Source organism: Diplotaxodon limnothrissa, linkage group LG10 (genome assembly GCF_057381915.1).
Source record: "Diplotaxodon limnothrissa isolate DT_005_m linkage group LG10, D_limnothrissa_male_GT1.1, whole genome shotgun sequence".
Classification (NCBI taxonomy): Eukaryota; Metazoa; Chordata; class Actinopteri; order Cichliformes; family Cichlidae; genus Diplotaxodon; species Diplotaxodon limnothrissa.
Genome location: NC_140605.1, coordinates 7,128,275 through 7,154,239, shown reverse-complemented (window position 1 = coordinate 7,154,239; position 25,965 = coordinate 7,128,275). Strand labels below are relative to the sequence as shown.

At 43.8% G+C, this 25,965-nt stretch overlaps 1 protein-coding gene across 2 annotated transcripts in view; it reads right to left on the bottom strand.

Moving 5' to 3' along the window:
* The window catches only part of cblb (Cbl proto-oncogene B, E3 ubiquitin protein ligase), a 171,279-nt gene that overhangs the window by 114,223 nt on the left and 31,091 nt on the right, over positions 1 to 25,965 (bottom strand). For both annotated transcript variants that reach the window (XM_085364305.1, XM_085364306.1), the window contains exons 5-6: positions 22,599 to 22,755; positions 14,796 to 14,917 (exon numbers count right to left, since the gene is read on the bottom strand). In XM_085364305.1, the coding sequence (XP_085220431.1) occupies positions 14,796 to 14,917; positions 22,599 to 22,755 (279 nt within the window). The remainder of the gene's footprint in view (positions 1 to 14,795; positions 14,918 to 22,598; positions 22,756 to 25,965) is intronic.

Sequence of the window (25,965 nt, the reverse complement as noted above, 5' to 3'; positions counted from 1 at the left end):
GTGATAAGGGGACCAGTATGCCTACTGAAACCTCTAAGGCTGAGTTTTCAGGGGTGATGGCAGTGATAAATTCTCCATTCATGAATGGGTTGAAATGATGGAAATGTACTTTGTAAAACGCAACACACCAACAGATCAGCGATCACGTGACATATTGGCTAGGTTGATGGGGAAGGCTAAGGATGTAGTGAGGGTCACCCTACGTCACAACCCCTCACTTGACCATGTCCAGGTTCCTGAATTGATATTTGACATTCTGAAACAGCACTTTAGTGTACTGACTTACTCTTCTATGCCTATGGCTGACTTCTATAACACCAAACCATTACAACATGAGGGAGTGATGGAATATTGGATAAGGCTAAACAATGCTATTGACTTTGCTGACGAGTGCTTGCGTAGGCAGGGGCGTAATGTTGAGGATCCAGGGCGTGAGGTCTCGATGATGTTCATCAAGTATTGCCCTGACCCCATCGTCTTGAACAGGCTCAGCATCAAAGCAGCTGAGGAGTGGACAACCACTGAGGTTCAAGAACGCATTGATAGCTTCCAGCGTGAACTCAGGGCACGCAGTCAGGGCAGTTTCCACACCTCACAGAGGAGAGAGGTTAGCCACAACTGTTCTCTTGTGCCTCAAGAAGCGATGGCATCACAGCCTGTGCAGGAGAGTGTCGGCTTGCAGTCTCAGCCTACAGCACCAGCCTCAAACCTCGCTTATCAGCTTTCGCCCACAGCAGTTTGCTTCACTCCTGTTCTAGCTGATGTTTCGACAACCTGTCCTTCTGGGACATCAGTGTCTTCTTGTCCGGTGCCTACACCTACTCCTCAGTTCCAACAGTCACCAACAAGCCCTGTGACCACTCAGTCTAGTCAGCAGTCAGTTGGTTGCGAGCTTGGTTCGACTAACACCCAAGCTTTTGACGTGACTGGCATGCGCGCTCTGATCAGCCTTTTGGATCGCGTGATTGCATGTCAGAATGTGCAGACTGCAGCCCCTGCATCTGCACCTTCACAGCATTTTACCCGCAGGCCCTTTCTTAAGAAGAGTTGTCAGGTCTGTGGCAACACTGGTCATTCCACTCACATGCACTGCAGGAGAGAGAATCTCTGTCTTGCATGCTTTGCTCCTGGTCATTGGAAAAAGGACTCTCACGGTCGTCGTGAGGGACGGGAGGCTGGAGCTGTCGCGAGGCAGAGTTGGCCTTTGGAAAACTGAATCGCCCACACTTGGAGAGGGGCAGTGTGGGGGATGAACCTAATACCCTCAATCATGATGAATCGGATCTTGAATTTCTTTATGTCAACACCTGTTCAACAATTCCAGAGGGATACCGTGTCGTGGTTCAGGGACCAGCAGTAGTGCCTACATTTAGTGAATTGTTCTACACCCAAGTTGCAGTGAATGACAAGGTTAACTTGAGGGGCATGATGGATTCCGGGTCCATGGCTTGCACTATGAGTGAAGAGGCCGAGAAGTCACTTAGAGAGGCTGGAGCTCTTGTGAGTGGACCGCAGTCGGCCGAACGTATTGTACTGGTTGGCTGTGGTGGGAAGCAGACCCACCCAAAGTGCATTTATGACTTGACACTTACTGTCCACAGTGTAAAATGCATTGTACCAGTTTTGGTAGTGTCGGGCCAGCGTGATGAGCTCATCATTGGCTCCAATGTCCTCAAGTACCTGATGCGAGTTATGAAACATTCTGATGACTATTGGAAGCTTGTGTCTGTGGGGAGCAAGCACTTGCTTCTTGACTATGAGCACTTCTTGGACATGATGTCGTGCACCACTAGATGGAGGGGTGAGGAGGTTCCTGACAAAATTGGCACTGTGAAACTGCCTCGTGCTGTGACACTACTCCCACAGTATGAGCATCTGGAATGGGGCAGGCTGCCCAGCAATGTGCCAGTCTCTCCAGGCAGCACGATTATCGTGGAACCTTGCACCTCTGGGTCTGGGCCGAGAGACATTCTTGTTGGCCGGGTGATCACATCCATGTGGGGTGATCGGTGGGTGCCATTGAAGATGACCAATCTCTCCTCAAAACCGCTAACCTTGAAACGCAACTCGAGGGTTGCTGTTGTTTCATCTTGCCTTGCGGTGGAGGACCTTGATTTCCAGCAGGACTCCTGCAAGATGGCGAGTATGGCCCAGGTACCAGTCAGTGGGCCAGCCGCTACTGAGGCTGTCTTGAATGACAGGTTGTGCTCCCTAGGTTTGGGTGATATTGACATTGACTCAGCCAGCTTACATTCAAAGAGAGAGCTTGTTGAGCTAATTGAGCAGTATGAGGACATCTTCTCTAGACACCCGCCTGACTGTGGCGAAGCTAAACGCTTTGTACATCGGATCCACCTGACTGATGAACGCCCATTCCGCATGCCTTACAGAAGAGTACCCCCTGCTCACTGACATGGAGGAGAAAGGGATTATTCGCAAATCCATCAGCGAGTATGCATCCCCCCTCGTCATGGTCTGGAAGAAGGATGGTGGATTGAGGATCTGTACGGACTTCAGGTGGTTGAATGCGCGAACTCTTAAGGATGCGCACCCACTCCCTCACCAAGCAGATTGCCTTGCCGCGCTTGGGGGCAATGCCTTCTTCAGCATGATGGACTTAACCTCTGGGTTTTACAACATTCCAATGTGTGAGGAGGATAAGAAGTACACCGCTTTCACAACGCCTGTTGGCCTGTACGAATACAACCGGATGCCACAAGGGCTCTGCAATAGCCCAGCTTCATTTATGCGCATGATGCTGAACATCTTTGGTGACCTCAACTTCACCAGTCTGCTCTGCAACTTGGATGACCTCCTGGTCTTTGCTCCCACTGAAGAGGAAGCCCTCTGCCGGCTCCGAGCTGTTTTTCAAAGGTTGAGAGACAACAATCTCAAGCTGAGTCCAAAAAAGTGTCATCTGCTGCGGAAGTCAGTCAGGTTTCTTGGTCATGTCATCGACCAGACCGGAGTCGCTGTGGACCCAGCTAAGGTGGAAGTGATTTCCAAGATGCCAAAGGAGGCTCTAATGGAGAAGGATGGTTGCACTCCTTCTGTGAAAAGGATTAAGTCCTTTTTAGGAATGGACTTTTTCTATCAGTGCTTCATTCCTGGTTGCTCAGCCATTGCCAAGCCTCTGTTTGCTCTGACGGCTGGCCAGAAGAGGAAGGGACGGACTAGTCAGGCTTAGAGGGGTGCTGGCATGTTCAGGAAGTTGACTGCTGCAGATTGGAGCCCTGCATGTGACAAGGCCTTTCATAAACTGAAGGACGACCTCCTTAACTGTGCCGTGTTGGCTCATCCTGACTTTTCACGACCGTTCATTTTGTCTGTGGATGCTTCTCTGGATGGACTGGGAGTGGTTTTATCACAATTGCCTATCGACGGGGACAAGGCACGCCCTATTGCTTTCGCGAGCAAAGCGCTAAGCAGGTCACAGCAGAGATACCCAGCCCATCGCCTTGAGTTCATGGCCCTGAAGTGGAGCATCTCTGAAAAGTTCAGCCATTGGTTGAAGGGGCACAAGTTCACAGTGTGGACTGACAACAACCCACTCGTTCATATATTGACCAAGCCCAAGCTGGACGCTTATGAACAAAGGTGGGTGGCCAAGCTGTCATCCTACAACTTTGATTTGAGGTACATCCCGGGTCGAAAGAATGTTGTAGCAGATGCACTCAGTCGTGACCCCTTCACCTATTCTATTGGTGGGCGCTTGCTTCAGGAGCCCTATGAGCACTTGGTGCGGAATGGAGAAGGTGCGGCGGCTCATGAGGTGCAGGACGCTTTCAGGTTTGGTGTCCAAAATCTTCAGGTTGCCCAACAACCTGTTCCAGCTCTGACCTCAGAAGATTCCTACAGTTCGTCGGAAGTCACAGCTACCTTGGTTCACCATGATTACTGGGAAACCGCTGCGGAGAATAGAGCTGCGTCCCTTCTCCACCTTGTTCAGCAGTTGCAACCAGTTGGCAATGAGGTACTGCCTTCACTTACCATACATGAGCTGGAGGACCACCAACTTCAAGATCCTATCATCTCCGCTGTCCTGCCACTCGTAGCCTGCAGGAGGCGCCCTTCCAGGCGTGAGAGACATGATATGGATTCCAGGGCACTGGCCTTATTGAAGCACTGAATTTACGGGCGCAGGCCTTGAAAGGTGTCCACGATTTGGCAGGGCACCAGGGTCAAGTTCGGACCCTCCACCTAGCAAGGCAACGTTTTTTCTGGCCCAATATGGAGAGGGATGTGAAGGAGCATGTTCGGTGCTGTGGAAGGTGCATACTTGCCAAGACTCCAGAGCCTGCAGCACGAGCCCCATTAGAGAGCATTAAGACCTCTGCTCCCATGGAGCTCATCTGCATTGACTTTTGGTCAGCAGAGGACAAAAAGAAGCGCTCTGTTGATGTGCTTGTGGCGACTGACCACTTCATGAAAACGGCCTTTGCTTTCCCGTGCAAGAATCAGACTGCCAAGCAGGTTGCCAGAAAGTCATGGGACTGTGTTTTTTGTGTATATGGTTTCCCTGAGCGTATTCACTCAGACCAAGGTCCCAGCTTTGAAAGTGAATTATTTTCTGAACTCCTGCAGATTTCGGGCGTTGCCAAGTCTCACGCTACTGCTTATCACCCTATGGGCAATGGTGGCACGGAGCGGTTCAACCGCACACTTGGCAACATGCTGCGCGCTCTCCCTCTCAGAGCCAAACAGGAATGGCTGCAGCAGATTCAGACATTGACCTTTGCTTATAATGCAACTGTTCACAAGACTACTGGATATGTCCCATTCTACTTGATGTTCGGCCGTGTCCCACGACTACCGGTCGACGTTATGTTCAAGTCTGTTTTGCATGATCCCATTGTGGTGGACTTTAACAGCTACTCCAAGCTTCTTCTGTCATACTTGTCTGAGGCTGCCAAGATCGCCCAGGAGCACACCAGCAATGAGCAGGAGCATCAGGCTCATCAATATAATAAGAAAATCAAAGGTGTGTCTCTGAATGTTGGGGATCGCGTCCTGCTTGCCAATAAAGGCGAGCGGGGCAAGAAGAAACTTGCAAACAAGTGGGAGCCTCAGGTTTATACTGTTGTGGAGAGGCATCCCAGGACCCACATTTACAGGATCAGTGACTCTTCAGGCCAAAGTAAGGCTGTACACAGAAACCTTCTGTTGGACGTGAGTTTCCTTCCTGTTCAGGATTCATTGGGAAGTCAGTCCCTGGACGTTTTCTCCAGTGAGGGGGATCTCAGTGCTTGTGGGGATCTGGAGGATCCTGGCAGTCTAGAGACAGAGTCTACCGCAGCAAGGACTTCCTTGTGGGTCCTTTCGGATTTGAGCCATGGAGTGGATGTGGATTCTGTGGCAGGAGAGCATGCCTCACAGGCCACGGATCGTCGGCACGGTTCATGTGATGGTGCAGATGTGGACAATGCCTTACCTGACTCTCAGACTTGCACAAGGCACACTTCAGCAAGCCCTTCTGGTCAGGCCCAGCACTTTGCTCTTCCTACTCCGGTTGACTGTTCCGCTACCTCTGATTTGACACAGTCTGGCACAGTTTCTGCTCCAGGTGCCTGTCATGGGGACGCTGTTGTTCCGCAGACTGTTCCTGTTTCTGGCTCAGACATGAATCAGACCTCTGGTCAGCCGTATACTGGGCAGCCATCCAACTTGCCAAGACATGACCCTGACCATGCCAATGTTCGAGGCAGAGTGGTTACCAGAGTAGGTCGGGTGGTAAAGTCAGTCAACAGGCTGACAGAAAATATGGTCCAGAAGCCTATTACATGGGGCCTGTTACCGCCACGGGAGGCTCGGCCTCTGACATAGACTGTTTTTGGTCATCCCATTGCATATTATGAATGTGTTGTATTTGCTTGAGGCATCATGACACCCGCCCTGTGCGTCTTTAATGGGACCACGTTTGATGAGGTGTAGGCTGCACCTTTGTGTTCTGAAAGGGTTGGAGGCCTGATCAACCTATCCAACTTCTTTTAATCCATTTACGGATAGTTTTTTAACTGAACTATGGGATAAGATCCTTGGGTTGCCTGGTCCGGAGGTGATGGTAGTTCAGCATCGTTGTGCCTCTTGGTATTGCAGTACCATTCAGATGTGTAGTGATTTTGGTGAAATTCAGGGGGGGTGAATGTAACATACGTGTTAAATACTTGTGAATTTCACCCAAAACACTTTTTTTTTTGGATTAAATATGTCATTTTTGCATCTCGGTCTCCTACCTGTGTGATCTGAGTCTGTGTGCGTTCGTGTGTGTGTGCGCTGCGTGGTGACGTAGGCGCGTGCTTGTGTGCCCCGGTCACAGCTCCTTTCAGCATGGCCGGAGGTAAGTCACTGCCACGTTGCTCTCTGCAAATTAAAGTTTGTTCAGATCCCAAGCTGCAATGTGAATACAGCCGAACCGCCGCATTTTTGTTTGTCATTAAGAGACTCATTCGGGATAAGTTTTGTGGAGGGCGGAGTTCGCTAATATACGCTTATAATGAGTTTTAGCCGAGAACGCAGCTGAAATGCTAGCATGCTAAGTTAGCCTGATCGGCTTGAGAGCGTATTCGCGGCAGTCTTTTTTTTAACAGCATGCACTCCTTTTTTCCTTCGTCAGGAGAGGTGTACTGGCAGTCGCGTGACACACACAGAACAGACACATATTTCTGTGTTGCAGGTATGGAGATGTTCTCATGTTTTGGAGATGCAGTCTTTCACTCGTTTTTATGAGTACAGTGTTGTATTGCCTGCTAGATGGCGGTTATTAATATAATTGTACTGAAGTATAATGTTTGAACTATAAGTACCAGAATATTGGATCTTGGTCAGATATTGTATTTATCTGACTGTTTATTTGTTTTTGAATTATTTTGTTTATTGTTCTTATAAGTTGTTTTTGATGTTTTTTTAATGACATATTATTTATTTTGTGCTTTTTGTTTTTGAGAGATTAAGTTAATGTTTTAAAACAATTTGTTGTATTTGATTTATTATATTATTGTAGTGTTAATGAAGCTGCAGACACAGCTCCTTTCAGCATGGCCGGAGGAGAAGTGTACTGGCAGTCGTGTGACACACACCGAACAGACACTTACACTCAACAAAAATATAAACGCAACACCTTTGTTACTGCTCCCATTCCCCATGGGATGGACGTAGAGACCTAAAATTCATTCCAGATACACAATATAACCATCCCTCCCAAACAGTGGTCACAAACCAGTCCAAATGTGTGGTAGTGGGCACATCTGCCATATTGAGATAATCCATCCCACCTCACAGGTGTGCCACATCAGGATGCTGATCTGACATCATGAGTAGTGCACAGGTGTACCTCAGACTGCCCACAACAAAAGGCCACCCTGGAATGTGCAGTTTTTTGCGCTATTGGGGGTCTGGGGTCCCAGAACCGGTCAGTATCTGGTGTGACCACCATTTGCCTCATGCAGTGCAACACATCGTCGCATGGAGTCTATCAGATTGTCAATTGTGGCCTGTGGAATGTTGGTCCACTCCACTTCAATGGCTGTGCGAGGTTGTTGGATATTCGTGGGAACTGGTACACGCTGTCGTATACGCCGGTCAAGCACATCCCGAACATGCTCAATGGGTGACATGTCCGGTGAGTATGCTGGCCATGCAAGAACTGGGACATTCTCAGCTGCCATCTGCCCTGAACAATGTGAACCATGATTCATCCGTGAAGCGCACACCTCTCCAACGTGCCAGACGCCATTGAATGTGAGCATTTGCCCACACAAGTCTGTTACGGCGACGAGCTGGAGTCAGGTCAAGACCCCGATGAGGACGACGGGCATGCAGTTGAGCGTCCCTGAGACGGTTTCTGACAGTTTGTGCAGAAATTGTTTGGTTGTGCAAACCAATTGTTCCAGCAGCTGTCTGGGTGGCTGGTCTCAGACGATCTTGGAGGTGAACCTGCTGGATGTGGAGGTCCTGGGCTGGTGTGGTTACACGAGGTCTGCGGTTGTGAGGCCGGTTGGATGTGCTGCCATATTCTCTGAAACGCCTGTGGAGACGGCTTATGGTTGAGGAATGAACATTCAATGCACGGGCGACAGATCTGGTTGACATTCCTGCTGTCAGCATGCCAATTGCACGCTCCCTCATTGCTTGTGGCATCTGTGGCATTTTGCTGTGAGACAAAACTGCACATTCCAGGGTGGCCTTTTGTTGTGGGCAGTCTGAGGTACACCTGTGCACTACTCATGATGTCAGATCAGCATCCTGATGTGGCACACCTGTGAGGTGGGATGGATTATCTCAATATGGCAGATGTGCCCACTACCACACATTTGGACTGATTTGTGACCACTGTTTGGGAGGGATGGTTATATTGTGTATCTGGAATGAATTTTAGGTCTCTACGTCCATCCCATGGGGAATGGGAGCAGTAACAAAGGTGTTGCGTTTATATTTTTGTTGAGTGTATTTCTGTGTTGCAGATGTGCAGTAAACAGCCAAAGACCCAGTACTGTCGCCTGCCTCTTACTTTCATGCCAGAACACAACGCAAGAACAACAGGCGTAACACTTGAACGGGTTACATGTTCAGTGGCCGAAAAAGCATGGCACCAATGGAGAATGAGAAGGGGAAAAGCGGATCGTTGAGTGAAATGGACGAACCAGAATTGTTTTGTAAAAATGTTGCAACTTCAGTGATGTGGAACTGGTTTGGTGCTTGTCCGTCAGATACCCACCAAAGCACATTTTTTGTAGAACATACAAGCGGGCTGTCGTTATTACCGTATTTGTCGGACTATAAGGTGCTCGTAAAAGCCTTTAATTTTCTCAAAAATCGACATTGCACCTTATAATCCAGTGTGCCTTATATATGAATTCTGGTTGAGTTTACTGACCTTGAACGGATTCTATGTGGTGCACGGCGCTCAAAAATCTGTCAAAAAATGTTTTAGTACGACTTTGGTAAGCTACAAAGCCACACCACTTTGATAGATTTTCTGGGCATTACAGCTCATGGCCTCGCAGAGTAATCTGGTCCCAAAACTCAGTTTGCTTCAGGTCCCAAAGTCAAACAAACACTGCAGCACACTTAGAGTTAAAAATTGTCTAAATTCTGTCATCTTTTATTAAAGTGATCAGCATTGCTGCTTTACCAGGTGTAACAATTAAGTTTAACATCCAGGCATCCATGAAAACTGAACTTGATAAAACTTAAGGGTTCCTAATGGTTAGGGACAAATGCAATCGCATGGCTGGATGCTGTAAACGAACCAAGCTTCAGTCAGGAGAACAACTGAGAAAATCCTTCCACAATACGAAGTTAATCATTAAGATACCGCAACAACATGGGAATAGAGAAGCTGTGATAGAATACAGCATTAATGAGTCAATGGTACAGAAGTGGAGGAAGCAAGAAGAATGAGTTGAATAAACTTTGAGTTATCTGACTATATATATATATATATATATATATATATATATATATATATATATATATATAGGGGTGCAACGATACTCGTATCGATATTGAACCGTTCGATACAGTGCTTTTGGTTCGGTATGCATATGTATCGAACAATACAAAATTTTTAATTTATTTTATCAACTTTCCTTCTGACGATGCTGTCTGTGTTGAGCGCTCAGTGAATCTGCGCTCGACAGTGCAGCCTAGGCGGAGTAGTCGAACGCAGATTCACTGAGCGCAGGGCAAGCTAGCGAGACAGAAGTTAAGCTCTCCTTGCAACATGGCAAATTGAACCTCCCCCACCCTCATTCAGATGTGGCGTTTGGAACTATTTTGGTTTTCATGTGACGTATGACCCTGAAGGTAAGCGCGTCATGGACTAAAGTAAAACAGTATGCTGGATGTGCCATGCAATGCTCAATTACATGGGTGGGAGCTAGTGTGTTAGCGCAGTTAGCTCGTTAACGTGTTGGCTGTCCAGCCCCATGCACGCCCCGCGGTAGCTTGTTAATGAAGATTTGCCGTGTTGTGGCGTTAATGTCATTTCAACTAGATTTACGCTGACAGCACTAGTGGGAACACAACGAATATGACTGCACATTTACACCGACATCATCCAAGTGCAAAGACAAGTGGAAGCAGACAAAAACAACAAGCAGCATGCTACAAACTTTACCCGAGTCATTTAGACAGCCGTTAGCACATGATTCTCCTTATGGGGACCTGATATGTTTAATATGCTGCTGAGAATATAGCCCAGAAGAAGCGTATAGTATAGCTTTTATTTTGGAAAGAGCCATTTCTCTGTAATAAACTCTCTTTTCCAAAGATGAGGGATTCCTCAATCAGATACAGGGCTCGCAAAATCGCTAGCCCGACGTCCATTTTTCCAGTCGGGCTACCAAAATCTATCTCTGCCCTGCCCGTCGGCCTATTGTAGGAAGGAAAAATATATGTCAATGCTTTTGCATTCTTTCGGAAATGTAGCTGGGTAATTATGTCATTGGCATCGGTGAGCCACTGTCAATATGTGACATATTGAAATCGCGTTTGAATTTGCGCTTGTTTTTTGCTTTCACTTTGCAATCGCGCGGACTGTGAGCGACAGCACTGATTGGTGAGTGATGATAATTTGCGCACCAATTCCTCTGACATCGTCTTATCAATCGTTAGCTTGCAAACATGACAAGCAAACATGACAAGTGAAATCTCCCGCAGCAAGCTTAAACATGTGAGAGGTTGATCGCGCAGAGAATCGCTGAGCGTTATGTGAGTGCGTGTGTAAAAGCAGCAGGATATATATTTTAGTTCTGCTGAGCCAAATAAGACAGGTCAGGGTGAAGAAGTGACAGCCAAAGAAAAGCTTACCACAAAACGGAAAAGTTATGACAAATCAGACTATAAGGCAAAAAGAAAGTGCAGCTTTATGGTTTCATGGACAAAAGAATTTCTGTGGCTGCAATATGACAAGCTAAATAACCAGGGCTGCACATAAGTGGTCCGCAGGTGCGCATTCGCTGTCAAAATAAAAAACGCACACAAGATAAGAACTTGCAACGCGTGTTTGCGTACATAAGATTTTCAGGAGGAGGACAGACATTTGTTTAGAACTCTTAAAGATGTCGAAGAAGCTCCTTTAAGCAATTACTGTGATGTTCCTCCACCTCCAAAGAAATGTCAGGAGTCCGAACCACAAAAGAAGCACGTATTCTTGGAAAAGTAGTTGCAGGAGGTGAGCTGGCTTCAAACAAATGATGAACGCACAGAGATGTGGTGCGGAATGTGCCGTGAAAATGTAATAAATGACAAATTAAAAAGGCATGAACATTTTTTTTTGTATCGAAAAAATATCGAACCGTGACACCAACGTATCGAACCAAACCAAACCGTGAATTTTGTGTATCGTTGCAACCCTAATATATATATATATATATATATATATATATATATATATATATATATATATATATATATATAGTTTGTTATTTATTCCTACTGTCTTACCATTTATATTTTATTTCCACACAGCTTGTGTGGAACACCCATAATTGTGTTGTACATATATAATGACAATAAAGAGCTTTGTTTGTCTTGATCATTGTCTTGAGGTTTTGGTTTCAGTTAATATTTTGCTTAGGGATTAGTAGAGTTGGATTTCTCGAGACCGGTCTTGGTCTCGAGACCGGTTTCGAGACCACTTTTACGTGGTCTTGGTCTCGTCTTGGTCTCGACTGACTTTTGTCTTGGTCTTGTCTTGGTCTCGAGTGACTTTGGTCTCGGTCTTGGTCTCGGTCTTGCGTTCTCAAATCGACATAGTGTTCGGGAGATTTGGAGTCAACCATCAGCGGAGCGAGGGGGTGGCTTACTGGGCTTAAGCCCGGGTCATTTTTTCAGAAGCATGGGGTCCTTTTGGAGTGTAATTTGTTAGTTAGATGCCTGACTGACAACTGTATAAAACAAAAACAATACAAGAAGCACAGAGTTCAGGCACTAGGAGCACAGCACCCATGTGAGTGAGGGGGGAGAAGCTGCTGCCTGCAAGTTTGCTGCAGACAGAGGAGAGCTTAAGTTTGACCAGGTACCAAAGCAAATCATTCGTACTGTACAAATAATGTAAATATGACGGTGTATCACAAAAGATTGATATCAAACTGATCACTTGGTTGCGTTACTTGCTCTTCGAGTGAATCAACAAATAGATAAATAAAAAGCCGAACAACAATGCAAATTTTTTAGAGAGTCTTAGCTTACATTTCATATTTTCAGTTGTTACCCTCCACGGCTAAACAAACTCTCTAAATCGGTTTCAGTTGTGTACTGATGAACACAACAATGGACATAAGGAGCTTCTTTCAAAGACAAAACTCAGGTAGATGTTATTTTATATATTATGCTTTGTATGTTGTTCAGTATATTTCTATGCAAAACAAGAGGAATTTCAATACACAGCAGTATATTCACAGTTGAAACCAGATATCAACATACACTTTAGGGAGAAAACATAAAAACTTTTCTTTTTACTGTTAAACATGAATTTAGAGTAAACTTGTTTTGTTTTAGATAAATAAATGTTGAAATATCTTTGAATTAGTTAAATGTCAGAATAAAGAGAGACAGCGCTGTCTATTTTAATCACTTTCATCAAATTTAGAAGTACATATACACTAAGTTAATTAATACGAAAACGCCAGGCGATTCCATTCTGAGCTTAAGAAGCTTCTGATAGGTTAGTAGAGTCCATGTGAGTAAATTGGTGGCACACCTGTGGATGCATATAAGGCCCCCCAACACACAGAGCCTGTTTCTTTGACATGGGAAAATCAAGAGATGTCAACCAAAACACCAGGAAAAGAATTGTGGACCTCCATAAGCGTGGCTCAATTTTGTATACATTTTGGGTCCATTTGCAATTAAGGAATACAGACAATTTCTCTCTTTACTCTTAAAGTTAACAAATATGTTTTTATATTTATCAATCTAAAAAAATAAACATTTAGTGTGATTTGATGTTACAATTGAAAAAGTGTTTGTGTTTTTATCTGAAGAGCATGTAAATATCTGGTTTCCACTGTATATTTGATGATGTTGGTGTTTGGCTTGATTGTCAGCACAAAGAGGGAGAGAGAGGAGCAGAGAGGGAGAGAGAGAGGAGAATGAGGACAGAACAGAGATGGAACAAGAGCAGGTGAGACACATGTTAGTCAAATGGTTGTTTGCCAAAACTCATCAGAATATGTATCTAGTACCTAGTGTAACTTTTTAGATACCATTTGTTACTTTTCAAATTCTATATTTATTAAGTTATGCAGGCTTGTTTGCACAACAAGGCTAAATAATTATATAAACTTTTCTGAATCTAAATAGTTTACTTTGGTAGAATTAAAAAATAAGTGTAGTGCAGATCTATGATGATTTTTAGTGCTACTATCATCTAGTTTTGATTCTGGTTCTGTTTTGATTAAGTCCCAAGTAGTCCTGATTTTGAACTGTTGTAGTCCCGTTTTAATTCCGGATCAGTTCTGGGTCTGGTTGAATTGGGGTTTAGTCCCTGTGTCTTGATACAGCCCTGACTTTGTTCTGCCTTGCTGCTTAATTAAAAAAATAGTTTAAGGCGTCCTGCATATGTGACATATATATATTTTTCCTACATGAAGTCATTCTTTTTTGAACAAAACTCAAAAAGGAGCCTAATAATCTTTCAGTCATTTCTACCCTCACTTAATTTCCTTTCGCTGCTCAGCTCTCACACAGTGGCTCAGCTATGCTCCAATCCCTCCATATTGTGGCCAATCACATGCAAGGATATAGGATAATATCATTATGTGAAAAACAGAGAGGGTGAGAGATGCGACAGTCAAGTGCAGCGTGTGTCTGTCCTCTCAGTAAGTGAGTGAGACAGTAGACAGCGGTGAGGAGGGCTGTGCGAAAGCAAAAACACATAAATATGCCTGACACCTGTAAACGAAGCAGCATCTGGCTGCAGTTTAAATACTTTTTTTGTCTCGGTCTTGGTCTTGGTCTCGTCTCGACTTGGTCTCGGTCTTGGTCTTGGTCTCGGATTAGGCGGTCTTGACTACAAGTCTAGGGATTAGTACTGTGTGGGAACACTACACTACTACACTTGACTGAATGAACAAACCACTAGTAAAAAGGGGTGTAAAAATATTTTTATTTATTATTTACAAACTGGAAATATGAGGCAGTACTTCTAGAAAACTGTTTTGTCACACATAAATCTGAAGTCATTGGTTGACAACAACCTGGAGACAGAGCAAGGAGTTTCCTTTTAGAGGTTGAATAAAGTGTTTTGCTGATCAACTTCTATCTAAAGCCTTTGGCTTATTAGGTGTTAAAGGTGTAAGGAGACACAGTCACTGATGGCTGTGGCTTAAAAGAGGAGAACCAATGGGGACAGAAGTGGAAGGTCCTATTAGGGGTGGGCGATATAAACGATATACGATAGAAACTTTCCCAGCTGAAACAAAGGGACCAGCAGGACTCATTGAAAACTAGCTTTAATGCAAATTCTGTGTTCATACTATGAATATTAAGTCACAAATGCTCAAAGTACAAACCTGGTTAAAATTCTGTGCCATATTTTGTGTCATATTCTTTATGCCAGTATTTTTGAGCATTCTAAGCCGAAATAAGCTAAATTAGAGTTAACTGCATTAAGCAGAAGTGTCATAGCAGTTGGAAAGTCCGCTCTACAGCTTGGTAAAATAAGTAACAGGGACAGAACAAATGGCAAAATAAAATTTTTACAAGTTAAGGAAGCAATGACAGTATCCATTCATCCTGAGACCCTCTGTGATCCAGCCCTTTCTGCATGCTGAAATTGAAGGATTACATACCTGCCAGGCTTGTTGATGTACTTGTGCAGTCGAGCTTTGACTTCATCATATGTAAGGAAGGCCATATAGCCAGGGTGTGTCACCGCTAGGAAATTCCAGTTCCTCAGAATCGATCCCCAAGGCTGAAAAAAAAAAACCATGTTATTGTGGTTATGCAGTTTTTGTAAGTATTAATGTTTTATATTGTAAACATAAAGTAAACGGAAGTTGGGTCATGTATAACAGCATACACTCATTGCGTTGCCTCTTCAAGGTAAACTGTTCCTTAGGGATGGGTACGGCTATCTGACGGTTCTGACATAAACGTTAGTAACCAGACCGTAAAGCAGCGCACATTTCGGTGCTTTATTTCGGTGCTTTTTTTTCCTGAGATGTCAGACACTTTGGATTCCAGCCAATCATTTTACCTTTGCAAGCGTAGTAGGCGGGGCCAGGTACGTACGTTCTTTTAGAGCAGAGCTACAGATTAAAAATGCCCAAGGCGAAGCGGTCAAAGTCTGGCTGTACTTCACAGCAAAAGATGCAAACTCAGCAGCCTGCAACAAGTGCTTTAAGGTGATACTGTGCAAAGGAGGTAACTCCTTGAATCTGTTGAAACACCTGGCGACGCATAGCGTTTTTTTAAAAGCCGAGAAATGCGCCGTATTTGATAGCTTGCTGCGAGACCTCACACCGTGCACATCTACTGCGGGTGTGGTTCCTGTTATCGGTCCCGGAGTTAGCAACATCCCCCAAAAACCCGAAGAGGAGAGTCCTGGCCCCTAGCCCTGCCAGTGTAGCAGGAATGATGACGGATGATGATGGCAGCAGCAGCCGTTCTTCTCTGGGTCAGTAGCTTAATGTTGTCCGTGTGTAATTTACGTTGAGTAAGCTAACCACGTTATTAAATTAATGCATTTAAGGTGAACTAGCAAACACCGTCATAGTTACATGCGGCTGTCTTCTTGTTTGATGGCAGATACTCCCTTCACCCTGGCCAAAAAGGCTAAAATGACCAAAGAAAAAGTGGAAAACAGCTAAACATAAGAGGTTTTTGGACAAAGTTGGTGTTTTTTCCATTGATTAAGCACTGCTTCCAGCCAAGAGTGATACCATAAATCCCCTATAGCTGCAGAAAAGGCTAACATTGTTATCTTTTTACAAAAAAAACAGCTAAACATGAGAGGTTTTTGGACAAAGTTTGTGTTCTTCATTTTTTAAGCACCGGTTCGAGCACCGTTTAAACACCAGCACCGTTTCAAAAGTACCAGTTTGGTACTGGTATCGGATAAAACCTAAACGATACCCATTGTTGTGATATTTTGATACCATGGTAGCATTTACAGGATATTGTTTTATAGTGATATTATACAGGAAAACTGTTACTCAATAAGGCCCATTTACTAGTTGTTTTTCTCTTTCTCTGTGACCCAAGAATTAATGTGTAAGAATCACAGGATGGTACCTCAAGGTCGAAAACACCACAGAGATCACTCCCTTACTCCCATCCTCCCTTCTTTATCTCCTAGAAAAGGCTCGTTAAAGGCCAGGTGGTTTGTTTCAGAATTCACTAATGAAAGAACTCTGTATTCTATGTCTAGGAGTGTATTTCGCTGGGATGATCATAAATTGTAGCTGAACTATACAAAGGATACTTCTTTGCTCAGAGGGCAGGAAGACGCTTCCTTATTTGGTCTGTACCGGTTTGAACTGAGAATCTGCTGACACACGAACCTTTTTCCTCTATATAAACTGTTGTACTTGTGAATAAAGTTGAGTCAGTTTGGAATGACAACCTAGGACAGTCTCCGCGTCTTCTTGTTCTTCCAAACTGCTCCCGGTACTCCGGCCGGTACCGTGATTAACCGTTGATCATGCATGAGAATATTTTAATTTTGTTATATGTTAAAGGATGAACTCTGCTTATTGGTGCCCACGCCTTAGGAGGAAACTCGATCTACGGATGACGGAGATTTCCTTCAATTTGGTGTCAGAAGTGGGATCAGGCTGACGAAGGTAAATATGCGCCTTTTATATTTATATGAGACCGTATTATACCTCTCTCAGTGATCGATCCATAAAGAAACGGGATATGCTGACGAAGTTTCACTTAGTGATCCAGAGAGATACACTGACGACTTCCTTAGTCCCCGAATAAAGTAAATTAAAAGCAGAAAGACACAGGAAGTTGCCTGTTGTTTTGCGAGAAGTTGCTCGTTAAGTGAGAAGTTGCTCACCAAAAAGTGACACAGGAAGTTGCCTGTTGTCTTGAAACGTACGTTAAAAAGTGAGAAGTTGCTCACTCAGAGAAAGCTAGCAAATAATTAAATTAACCTCAGATGTGCCATCCTTCAAGTGTGTAAACTCTACGTAGAAGAAAAAATGAGTGTGAATGTGTCTGACGTCACGGTGTTTTTGTGCGCTGTGTAAAAATAATTGTTTTTGATTGTGAGAGCTGTGATACTGCAGATCACCAGCTATTTAAAAAAAAAAAATACAAACAAAAAGAGAGAAAGAGAGATGTGTGTTGATTAAGCAGTGATGATAATAATGAACATGTTTTAGTTTGTCACTTTCAGGTGAAAAGCAGACCTGAATCAATTTTCCACATGCAGCGGTCGGACGAAAATTTAAACAATAGTTGTTAAACAATAGTTTAATAATTGGAAACGTTCAAGCCAAGTTTCTGGCTGACTTATTTACAGCACGATCTGTCTCAAAACTCTCACTCTTACCTGGAAAAAAAAAAAACCTGGTCAGCAGCGGCAGTATCGGAGCAGAGGCTGCAGAAGCAATCTAACAAAGCACCAGAGAAGAAGAAAAGCAAACCCATCTTCCTATCTGATTGGATGAATTCCACGGAGGGGCGAGCAAGATGGCGGCGTGAAGAGGAGTTTTTGCTCGAGCTCTTAGAACGAGACATTTATTTGACGTCTTTCTGGCTTTCGGGACTTTTTTGGAGATCAGCGCGCTAAGCTTGCTGGATCTGAGGCCAGGTTCGGCGGCGGCAGCATGTCGAAATGTTCAGAAAGGACTGCTACATGAAAGAAATGGACCCTTAATGATGCGCTCAACGTGCCGGCTGTGGTCGGAAAAGCTCCATCATAAACACGCCCTGTGCAGAGGTCCAAGCCGAAGCAGGTCGGCCCCAGCGTGGGCGAGTTGATCGTGAAAGCCGTGGCCGCTTTCAAGGAGCGCAACGGCGTGTCCGCGGCCGCTCTCAAGCAGGCTCTGGCTGCCGCAGGCTACGATGTGGACAAGAACAAGGCCCGTGTCAAGACCGCCTTCAAGAGCCTGGTGGCGAAGGGCACTCTGGTGCAGACCAAGGGCACCGGGGCCTCCGGATCTTTCAAGATGAACAAGGCTACTGAAACCAAAGCCAAGAAACCGGCAGGACCTGCTAGAAGTCGCCCAAGAAGGCAGCAGCAGCAGCACTTCAGCCACTAGCACGAAGTCAACCGCATCAGAGGACAATAGAATGAGAGTGGTGAGAACACAAATTTTGTTATTAAATGTGGGAAATCAAAATTTGGGTTAGCAAACCTGGGGAAAAGAAAACTGACTGCTTAAGTGGAAAATTGAGACGGAGTTTTAAACACTGCGAAAATAGAATATACAAAATCACACACAAAAGCAGAACATGCATTAACCATACTAACACTCCAAACACAAGAGAGCTCATGAAGATTAGACAACATTTTAAGTGTGTGAGTCTGTTTATCATCTTGTCCAAGTCACCTCGTGTGATGCAAAGACCAGTGAAGCTCATAGCACATTACATGCTCTGCTGGATATGCAGCTCCACAGACATGCAATGAAAATTAGCTTGTTATCTTTCATCAGTGTTAAAATAGTGTCAATTTAGCAGACACTTGTTATTAAATACTGAATTTATACAATGCAAAAAAAAAAAATTGACTCTCTAGGTTGCAGGACAACAATTTAACTTTTGTGGAAAAAAAAATAAAAAAATCCTGGTTTGACGAATCAGTGATCAGACAATAAATTTAGTTGTTAAAATGGTAAATTGGGAGAAGCTTCCTGCTGGATTAATGCAGCATAAGTAATTTACTGTATGAGGGAAATTGTCTTTTGTGATAATATTTTGAACATGCTTTTCTGTCGTCCTGTCAACTTAGTGGGTTAATAGCTGATATGCAAATTAGTTGATCGGTTCTTAGATTAATGAAAGGTGATTGAATTTTAGCACGAGTGAATGAGATGTGTTGGAGTTTGTGTGTTAAGTGGAGACTCTAAAACACTGAGTTTCCTGTTTGATGTGCGAGTGACTTTTGTATTTAGCTACACAACTTTGAATACGTCAGAACAAACTTCTTTTTTTTTTTTTTTTTTTACTGAAAATTGAATAAAATAGATCTGTGGTTTAAATGAGTGAAGAGCACAGACCTGGTGATTAAACTCATAGCTAATATGACATTAGGATTATGTTGTGGGTTGTGCAGCTGATGGTTGGTTTGGAGTGAATCTAGCTGATGATTCTTCTCCTGTTGTGAAGTTGATGAGGAGTTTGTGTCATGACTTAAAGGCCTTTTTATTTTGATACTTTTACAGTGCACTAAAAGTTTTGTTTATGAGAGGATTAGTTAATGTTTTGGGACAAATTCTGGTAATAATAGTGATTTAATGATTTGAGAAAAACCTGAATATGACACTTGTCTTGCTGATGCTGAATGTTTGTTACCCTTGTGATATACTTGTTTATAAGTGTGAAGTTTGATTTTATTTCCAGATTTTGTGTATGCAGGCTCCTGGTGGAACCGGTTTTTAAGACAGGGATCCAGGTTTGGTGAGTCCCTACTGTTCCTTGCTGAGGGACCAGACAAAGAGTGATTTAAAAAGAAATCCATAAAGGAGGCAAAACCATGGCGCCCCACGAGGCAGACATGTTTGCTTGCTCTGCTCTCAGATGCCGACTTGTTGTTTGTTGTTGTTTGCTTTTGTTCTTTTTGCACTAGATAAGTGTTGTGCACTGTTAACATAGCCGAGACAGACACTACTGGACTTCGGTAACTCACACAATCTTCTGGACTTTACCCTTCCACCGGAGTTTCAAGTCATTGTTCGCCCAGGTAGACACCAGGGACTGCAGACTCACTCTGTATACCAAGGAAACTGGACTGCAGATCCCCCAGATCACCCATGTGACTGGCTACAGGACTTTCCCAGTCCGACAGGATCGGCAACAGGACTTCAGCCAGCATTATTACAAACACTGGCATTCCACAGGGTTGCGTCCTCAGTCCTGTAGACCCACAACTGTGTCGCCTCCAATAGGGATAACACCATACTGAAGTTCGCGGACAACACTGCAGTGATTGGTCGCATCACTGGAGGGGACGAAGCGGCTTATAGGAGAGAGGTGGCCGGTCTGGTGTCATGGTGTGAAGACAACCTCAACCCTCAACACTCATAAGACAAAGAGATGATAGTGGACACGGGAAAGAAGAGGAGGGCTCACCAGCCGCTGTTTATCTGGGGGCGTTAAGTGGAGAGGGTGAGCAGCTTTAGATACCTAGGCATCTACATCACTGAGGACCTCACCTGGACACTGAACACCACACAGCTGGTCATGAAGGCTCAGCAGTGGCTGTATTTCCTGAGGAGGCTGAGGAAATTTGGTATGTCGGCCAAGATCCTCAGCACCTTCTACAGCTGCATTTCCGAGAGCACACTGACCAAGTTGCATCACTGCATAGTATGGCAGCACTACTGCTATGGACCGCAAACGCATGCAGAGAGTGATAACAACTGCGGAGAAGATCACCAGGACTGCGCTGCCCTCTCTGCAGAGCATCTACCATCGCAGAGTCCAGAGGAGAGCTGGCTCCATCCTCAAAGATCCCACACACCCCCAACACGGACTGTTCACACTTCTGCCATCGGGACGGTTTTAGAAGTGTGAAATCCAGAACATCCCGACTCAACAACGCCTTCTTCCCCACTGCTATCAGACTCAGAACAGCAAAGAAAGAATTTCATTGCACAGAGAAATGCTTTTCTTTGTACACATGACAATAAACAATTTGAGTTGAATTGAATTGAAAATATTCAATCACCCTCCTTAAGTCAGATTTGTGGAGGGAACTTGACATAGACCATCCGGTGGCCGGAACTTAGCCTTAGCCTCCTGTATGCCTACCACCCACAGAAGGCACTGGGGGTGTCAGGTGCATTGTGTCATGGGTAAGGATCAAGGGCGGGGGCCCTGGCAAACCGATCTACAGCTATTGAGGTTGACTACTGGGACACGGAACTCCTCTCTTATAGGGAAGGACCCTGAGCAAGTGCGTGACGTTGAGAGATACCAACTAAATATAGTCAGGGTCACCTCAACATACGACTCTGACACTGGAACCATTCTCCTGAAAAGTCACGGGACTCTGTTATAGTCTGGAGTTACCCTTGGTGACACGTAATGGGCAGGGGTAGGTATTCTTGTATGCTCTCGTTTTGCTGCTTGTACACTGGGGTTCGTGTCATTGGACAAGATGGCCATTTCCCTGTACCTTCGGGCTAGAGAACGGGTCCTGACTGTTGTATGTGCTTATGGGCCTAACGACAGTTCAGAGCACCCAGCCTTCTTGGAGTCATTGGGTGAGGGTGTTCTTGGTGCTTGTCATGGTGGTAATCTCCGAACCAGATGTTGGAAACTGGAGGTGAAGGGACCCATCAAAGCTGAAGAAGGAGTCCTATTGGACTTGGTTAGCCTGTGGGACTAAGCTGGGAAACAGCTGACGGGTACTAGAAGGCCAACTGGAATGCAGCCCGGGGTGGTAGCTGAAGCAAAAACTCAGGGGAGTTTGGTGAAGCCATGGAAAAAAACTTTTGGTCTGTCTCAGAGCAATTCTGGTAAACTATTCGGCAACTCAGGGAGGGAAAGTGGTGCTCTACTCACTGATCTCAAGTGGGAATACAGTTAGGTGGTGAAAGGAATACTTTGAGGACCTCCTCAATCCCACTGACACCTCTTCCATAGAGGAAGCAGTCTGTGAATGAGAGGGACAACTCGCCCCTCACTAGGGACAAGGTCACTGAGGCAGTTAACCAGTTCCTTTGGTGGCCAGGTCCCTGGGGTGGATGAGGTTCGCCCTGAGTTCCAAAAGGCTCTGGATGTTTTAAGGTTGTCCTGGTTGACATGTCCGGACTATATCGCATGGAGATCTGGAGTGGTACCTGTCTGGGTTGTTGCTACAAAGCTTTTCAATCCTTATGTGACTACTGCAGGAGCTTGGTCCAATTTGCTGGCAATAAGTCGGACTCGCTTTCAATGTGTGTTGGACTCCCCTAGAACTGCACTTTTCCAGAGATTTGGTTCATAGTTTTTATGGACAGATTTTTTTAGAAGTAGTAGAAGTAGTAGTAGAAGCCTCCCACCATGTGGTGGGAGGCTTCTACTTTGGAGGCCTCAGAATCTCATCACTGAATTTTGCAAATGATGTGGCTGTGTTCATCAGGTGGCGGCCTCTAGTGCACAGATGTGCCAGGAATGGGGATCAACAAGTCCAAATTTGAGGCCATGGTCCTCAGCCGGAAAAGGGTGTAGTGATCATTCCAGGTCCGGGATGACTTGCTGGCACAAGTTGATGAGTTTGGGTATCTCAGTGTCTTGGTTATGAAAGAAGGGAGTAAGAAACAAGAGATTGACAAACTGTGGCACCAGTGTCCTTGATTGGACTGCTGCCCCTGCCCGGATAAGCCGAAGTAAGTGAAATAAAACCAAACTACAGTCTAAAGTAAAAGGTCATATGAGTCAAAATAATCAGATTAAGTAGTTGGAAATTAATTTACTTGATATTGACCAACCTGGAAGAGGCGTGTGAAGATGTCAAACTCGAACACAGAAATGTAGTCATTGCAGGTGAGGTCAATGGTGGATTTGAGAGCCATAGCCTCCAGACCGCTGCTGATGGGATGTATGTCATGAAGGCACTGACGGAAGACTTTCCATGGCACTATTGTCCTGCAAAAGAACCAAGTCGTAAAAGTCACATACAGGATTGTGAGATATAAGTTAGATATCCAGACATGCATCTTTACTGATATAAATGTGCAAATTACCAAATGTATGTGGTGACTGTGATTAGCCACAGTGGGCCTTTAGACACTGGGCTTGCAGTCAAATCAGCAAAGTTACTTAAACACAACAGTATCTTATACCCTGACATAGTTTAAAACCTAATATTCAGCAATTAAAAAAATTGATTCAAATGTTCCCAAGATGCCAAATGCATTAACTACACTGTTACAAAAAATAGTAATGTCAAAGTATCTTACTGTATATTTTACAGTTTTGTACTGTCTTTCTAGAATATCATTACATTTACATAAGTAGACTGTGATTTTACATGTCAAAGGTAAAATAACATAACATCACTGTAAATATAGTAAAACACAATTTACTTGTTTTTTAAATATATTTTCTGTACATATTTAGATTGTAAAACTACATTCAGAAATGTATCATAATTTCACAAATATTTGTCTGTTATGTGAGAGAATGATCTGTGAAATTCAAATGTAAAACTATGGAAAAATATATAAAATGATCGAACAGTAATGAGAATAATCAATAATTAAAGGAGTATTTGATTTATAATTTTGCTGAAAATTCCATGTCATCTGGGTCTGATTCAATAATTCAGAGGTAACAAGTGAAAATATAATTAATAGGAATAAAAACTAAAAAAAAACATATAAAACATTGCACGGCCAACGCTGTGCTAATTATATATTTTAAAAAATAAATGTAGAGGTAGGAATTGCAATTAATATAAATCTCAAAGTATTCACAACATTCCTAAACAGAAATAGGCCTCTGCACCTGGGGTGAGGGTGTGGCCATGAAAACAACGTGACATGCCATTGGATGTTGGGACACATAATAACATGACGCTAAGCATCGGCCAATGAATGTGAACTAACAACCACAAGATCGCGGGTATGGCTGTACTGTAGGAAAAAATCCTAATATAAAAGTATTTTAGTGTGCAGTTTACAGTTTACAGTTTTGTTCTGTTCTTCTAGAATATCATTAAAGTTATGTAAATAGACTGTGATTTCACATTTCAAATGTACATTAACGTTAAATCACTGTAATGCAATAAAACATAATTTTCATGACTATTAAATGTATCTCTGTACATATGCATATTTAGATTTATGTTAAAATACATTCACAAATGTATCATGATTTCACAAATATCTGTCCGTTATTTGAAAGATTGAACTGTTGAATTCAAATGTAATGCTATGGAAAAGTATATAACATGATTCCTATAAGCTTGTGTTACATCACATAAGTTTTATTATCATTGCTATTTAGGGCGATCGTGGCTCAAGAGTTGGCAGTTCGCCTTGTGATCAGAAGGTTGCCGGTTTGAGCCCCGGCTCGGACACTCTCGGTATTGTGTCCGTGGTCAAGACTCTTCACCTACCGCCTACTGGTGATAGCCAGAGGGGCCGATTGTGCGATATGGCAGCCTCGCCTCTGACAGTCTGTCCCAGGGCATGCAATCCATTATTATTTAAACTAACTGTTAACTGTATATTTCTGTACATTTACATATTATGATTCATATTGCCACATTCATTGACCTTGTTTATAGGTAATTCCATTGTTTGATCACGTTAAAATGTTCCTAATTTAATGTCTAAAAGCACTTGGAAAAGGCAGAATCCCATGTAAAATTAGCGCAACAAACTCTATTTTCATTACTGAAAATAACTGTATTTTCATGAGAAAGTTATTTTCTGTTATTTTACAGTAGTATTTTGGCGCCCCAGCTGCCGGAATACTACCGTTTTTTTAGGATTTATTTTTTTTCCTATTTATAGATAATTTCATTGTTTAATCACATTAACATGTTCCTAATTTAATGTTTAAAACCACTTGAAAAGGCAAGATCCCATGTGAAATTAGCGCAACAAACTGTATTGTCATTACTGGAAATAACCGTATTTTTATGAGGAAGTTATTTTCTGTTATTTTACGGTAGTATTTTGGAACCCCAGCTGCTGGAATATTACCATTTTTTTAAGATTTTTTTTTAACAGTGTAAATTACAAAAAGGAAAATACACAGAGGCAGTAAATATTAAACATTAAGCATTCTGGAACAAACAACATGTTTATGAACATAAGTGAGGATAAGACTGTGAGCAATATGCAACATCTTTTACCCAGCAACTGGTAAACCTAAACAATGAGGTCGCCTAAAATTTCAACAACACAGTAAAGATAACACAAACATTGCATGAACCAAATACTTTCTATGCCTAAATATCCTTTAGCAGCATACTAACACCAAGTTGCTCTCCGATGCATCCATCGGCGTGTGAATGTTGAGATAGAAAGCGCATAGATAATGGATGATGGTGTGAATGGAGCATTTTACACTGAACAAAAATATAAACGCAACACTTTTGTTTTTGCTCCCATTCCCCATGGGATGGACGTAGAGACCTAAAATTCATTCCAGATACACAATGTAACCATCCCTCCCAAACAGTGGTCACAAATCAGTCCAAATGTGTGGTAGTGGGCACATCTGCTATATTGAGATAATCCATCCCACCTCACAGGTGTGCCACATCAGGATGCTGATCTGACATCATGAGTAGTGCACAGGTGTACCTCAGACTGCCCACAACAAAAGGCCACCCTGGAATGTGCAGTTTTGTCTCACAGCAAAATGCCACAGATGCCACAAGCAATGAGGGAGCGTGCAATTGGCATGCTGACAGCAGGAATGTCAACCAGATCTGTCGCCCGTGCATTGAATGTTCATTTCTGAACCATAAGCCGTCTCCACAGGCGTTTCAGAGAATATGGCAGCACATCCAACCGGCCTCACAACCGCAGACCTCGTGTAACCACACCAGCCCAGGACCTCCACATCCAGCAGGTTCACCTCCAAGATCGTCTGAGACCAGCCACCCAGACAGCTGCTGGAACAATTGGTTTGCACAACCAAACAATTTCTGCACAAACTGTCAGAAACCGTCTCAGGGACGCTCAACTGCATGCCCGTCGTCCTCATCGGGGTCTTGACCTGACTCCAGCTCGTCGCCATAACAGACTTGTGTGGGCAAATGCTCACATTCGATGGCATCTGGCACGTTGGAGAGGTGTGCGCTTCACGGATGAATCATGGTTCACATTGTTCAGGGCA